This window comes from Limulus polyphemus, unplaced genomic scaffold, assembly GCF_000517525.1.
Source record: "Limulus polyphemus unplaced genomic scaffold, Limulus_polyphemus-2.1.2 Scaffold253, whole genome shotgun sequence".
NCBI lineage: Eukaryota > Metazoa > Arthropoda > Merostomata > Xiphosura > Limulidae > Limulus > Limulus polyphemus.
Window position 1 is genome coordinate 622,312 of NW_013665863.1, and position 3,066 is coordinate 625,377.

The 3,066-nt window shown below is 29.6% G+C and overlaps 1 protein-coding gene across 1 annotated transcript in view; it reads left to right on the top strand.

The window, feature by feature from the left end:
• Positions 1–3,066, top strand: part of LOC106478828 (PC4 and SFRS1-interacting protein-like) — a 73,706-nt gene that overhangs the window by 17,005 nt on the left and 53,635 nt on the right. The window contains exon 8 of the mRNA XM_013939400.2: positions 1,076–1,160. Coding sequence (XP_013794854.2) covers positions 1,076–1,160 — 85 coding nt within the window. The remainder of the gene's footprint in view (positions 1–1,075; positions 1,161–3,066) is intronic.

Consider the following 3,066-nt stretch of genomic DNA (forward strand, 5'->3'; position numbering starts at 1 on the left):
GTTTTAGTTCTAAAGCAATAACAACAGAAGTGTGGGTCTTACTATAAAGTAAAGATTGTAAGAAGGAAAAATATAAAATGCTTATGTGGTACTGGTACTAGTAGTATTATGTAAAAATTACACAAGTTTATCATTCTAAATACTGAATCATATTATTATTATGAACTCAATATAAAATTACACTAAATTATTGAACTTAAAACTACAAATTTAAATTCAAAAGAATATAAAAAATCACAAATTCTTTCAGCTCAAAGTCCTAAGCCTAATTCATGTAAAGACCTTGCACTTTCCAGTCGATAGCTTTTAATCCTAATAATCGTGGATCAAGAATGGCCACATGTTCAAGTTGGGAAACAATTTAGATTAAAGCTAGTGAAAATACAACTGTTAGAGACAGGTTGATGCAAAGGAGAAGAATAAATAGAGGTGGGAATGGCTAAGTGAAGTAGATTATCTGGGGCACCAATTTGTGAAATAGTTCAAGAAAGTTGACTAGAGTAGCATGGCGTGATGTGTGTTATATAAGCAAGTATGAAAGAAATTGCAAGAAGATGTTATACAGGCACGTATGAGACCCTGCTCATAGATATTTTTTAAAAATAACAAAAAAATGGTGTGTTTTAGCATTTGTCTATATATATATATATATAATGTAAAATTGTAAGATTAAGCATCAATAAGGCCAGGGTTTTTTATTTTTAATTTTGTAAAAAGTTTCCAGTGAAGCTAGGGGTCAGAAGAGGGGAAAAATAAATTTACTAACCTGCATGTAATTTAGGTGTCTGAACCTCCCTGACCATGACATTCTCATCTTCATTCGGTGTTCGGCCTATCAAGTCACCAATGGTTTCATTCAAATTCATTTTTTGTACTGAATGTCTCACAATATCTAAATTTTCCTTATAATTACCAAGATCCATACTGCCACTTTGCATGCAGTCACATATCAAGACCTAAAATTTGTTTATATCTGTTTAGATTTTGCTTTGTTTTCTTTTACATGTGTGTGTGTTTTAATGTAGCTCCTCATGAAACCTGGTGCTGCAAGTGCTCTTTTTTGTTGTTTGTTTAGATTTGTCTAATTCAGTGAAGAATGATGTGAAAGTGACAAAGAAAGAACCTTCTGATACTGAAGTAACTGAAACTACAAGTAAAAGGTATTTTTAAGTTATCTTAATTAAACTTTATTTATGTTGTGTATATGGAAAGGATGTTTAAATGAAAAGAGATTTGAAATTTTTCCATAAGCATAGAGTAAACAACTGCTTTATATTATGTTTTGCCTATTAGCATAGACTAAACAATATCATTATTTTTACACTTTTTCCATAAGTACAAAGCATGTAGTTATTTTCATAGTAGTTTCTTCCTACCATTAGAGAGTAACCCAGTGGTAAGTGTGCCAGATTGTGACTGTGTGAGTCCATAGTTCAAATAAAGCTGCAGAAATACTCTTCCCATATCTTAATTAGGATTAGGTTAAAGAAGTGTGCAACCAGAGGAATAAAAACTCTTGACAGTTTCAGAATATGGCCAAGTCTTTTTTGACCCTTGACTTCTCTTACATATGGCTTTACACTTTCTAGTAAATTGAAAAAAATCATGCTTTCTAGAATTGTTTTTAAAATCCACAATTTAAAAAAATGATCTACTAATATCTATAAGATTTTATTTTGCCTTTCATAAAAAACAACAACAAAAACCGAGACTAAAAACCTCCAAGGAATGAAGTTCATGAATTATAGTTTCATTCACTCTGAACTAAAACTATAGGTATCCTTTGTAAATGCTAATAACACTAGATTGTGATCAAACAAATACTTGATATTTTAAAAAATTACCTTATATTCTTTTTACTCCCTATTTTTTGGCATTCTGTTTTTGTTTATTCTCCTTACTTCTTCAGAAGGATTTCGAAGCAAACATTCAACTTGATTATACATGAGAGGTCTGGTTAGTTATTAATTTCTTGTTGGTTTTTAGTACCCTTATAAAGTTATTGTAAAAGAAAAACTTGCTAATGTCATAAAAAAAACATTTGCTCAGTTGATTTCAAATTTCTTATTTTGACTAGTCTTTAGTCATATTGATGTTATTGAAAAGAACACTTGTGAAAAAAATTTGGTTTTGATCAATAGTTAGTGCCACAGGTTGGAAGTCTTATAATTTATCTTTATCAGAACCACTATAATGTGTTTTAGGTGAGCATCATTGTATCAGATTTTGCATGGTTATACACTTTGATTGAGTAAGAGTGACTAAATATAGTGAATGTAGCTTTGACAGCTAGGAGTATAACAAGGTTATCACAGCTATTATTGTTTTATAACTGGGAATTGGCTGAAATTTCAAATACAGACTTGAAACAATTATTTTCTCTTGAATGATGACAGAAATTGGTAAAAAAATGTAAGAAATATTTAATGTATTAGATCAATAAAAGAAAAGAAAAAGTGTTATTTATGCAAGTACTGTCAGGATTTGACAGAAATGATTGTTTTTATTTTTGGTTTTATCATGGAGCTTAACAAAAGTGTTGAATTGCATTTGACAATATTTTCTGGGCAGAAGTGGTATTTATACACATGTAGGTCTTAACAGAATGGATATTTAATGTTACACATATAAGCATTCAGTTTAATAACAATGATATTTTATCATGCAGTTTTAATCATATATTTATGTAAAGCTGACATAGGAGCTTTAAATTGTAGTGTTGATTTTTTATATGGAGGTTAACTGAGGACACTTAAAGAGATGTTGAGATATTTATTTATTTTACAATCTCTTCAGAGATATACTTTCGGTTTTAATCATATATTTATATAAAACTGACATAGGGACTCTAAGTTGTAGTGTTGATTTTTTATATGGAGGTTAACTGAGGACACAGAGATGTTGAGATATTTATTTATTTTACAGTCTCTTCAGAGCTATACTTTTGCATGTAAAGATTTGTTGGACCTTTGTATACAAAATATTGCACAAATATTACAAAACTAGGACAAGCTTATCACTTGAAAAAGCATACTTTATAAAACCAATGATTTCTATGCATAAAGC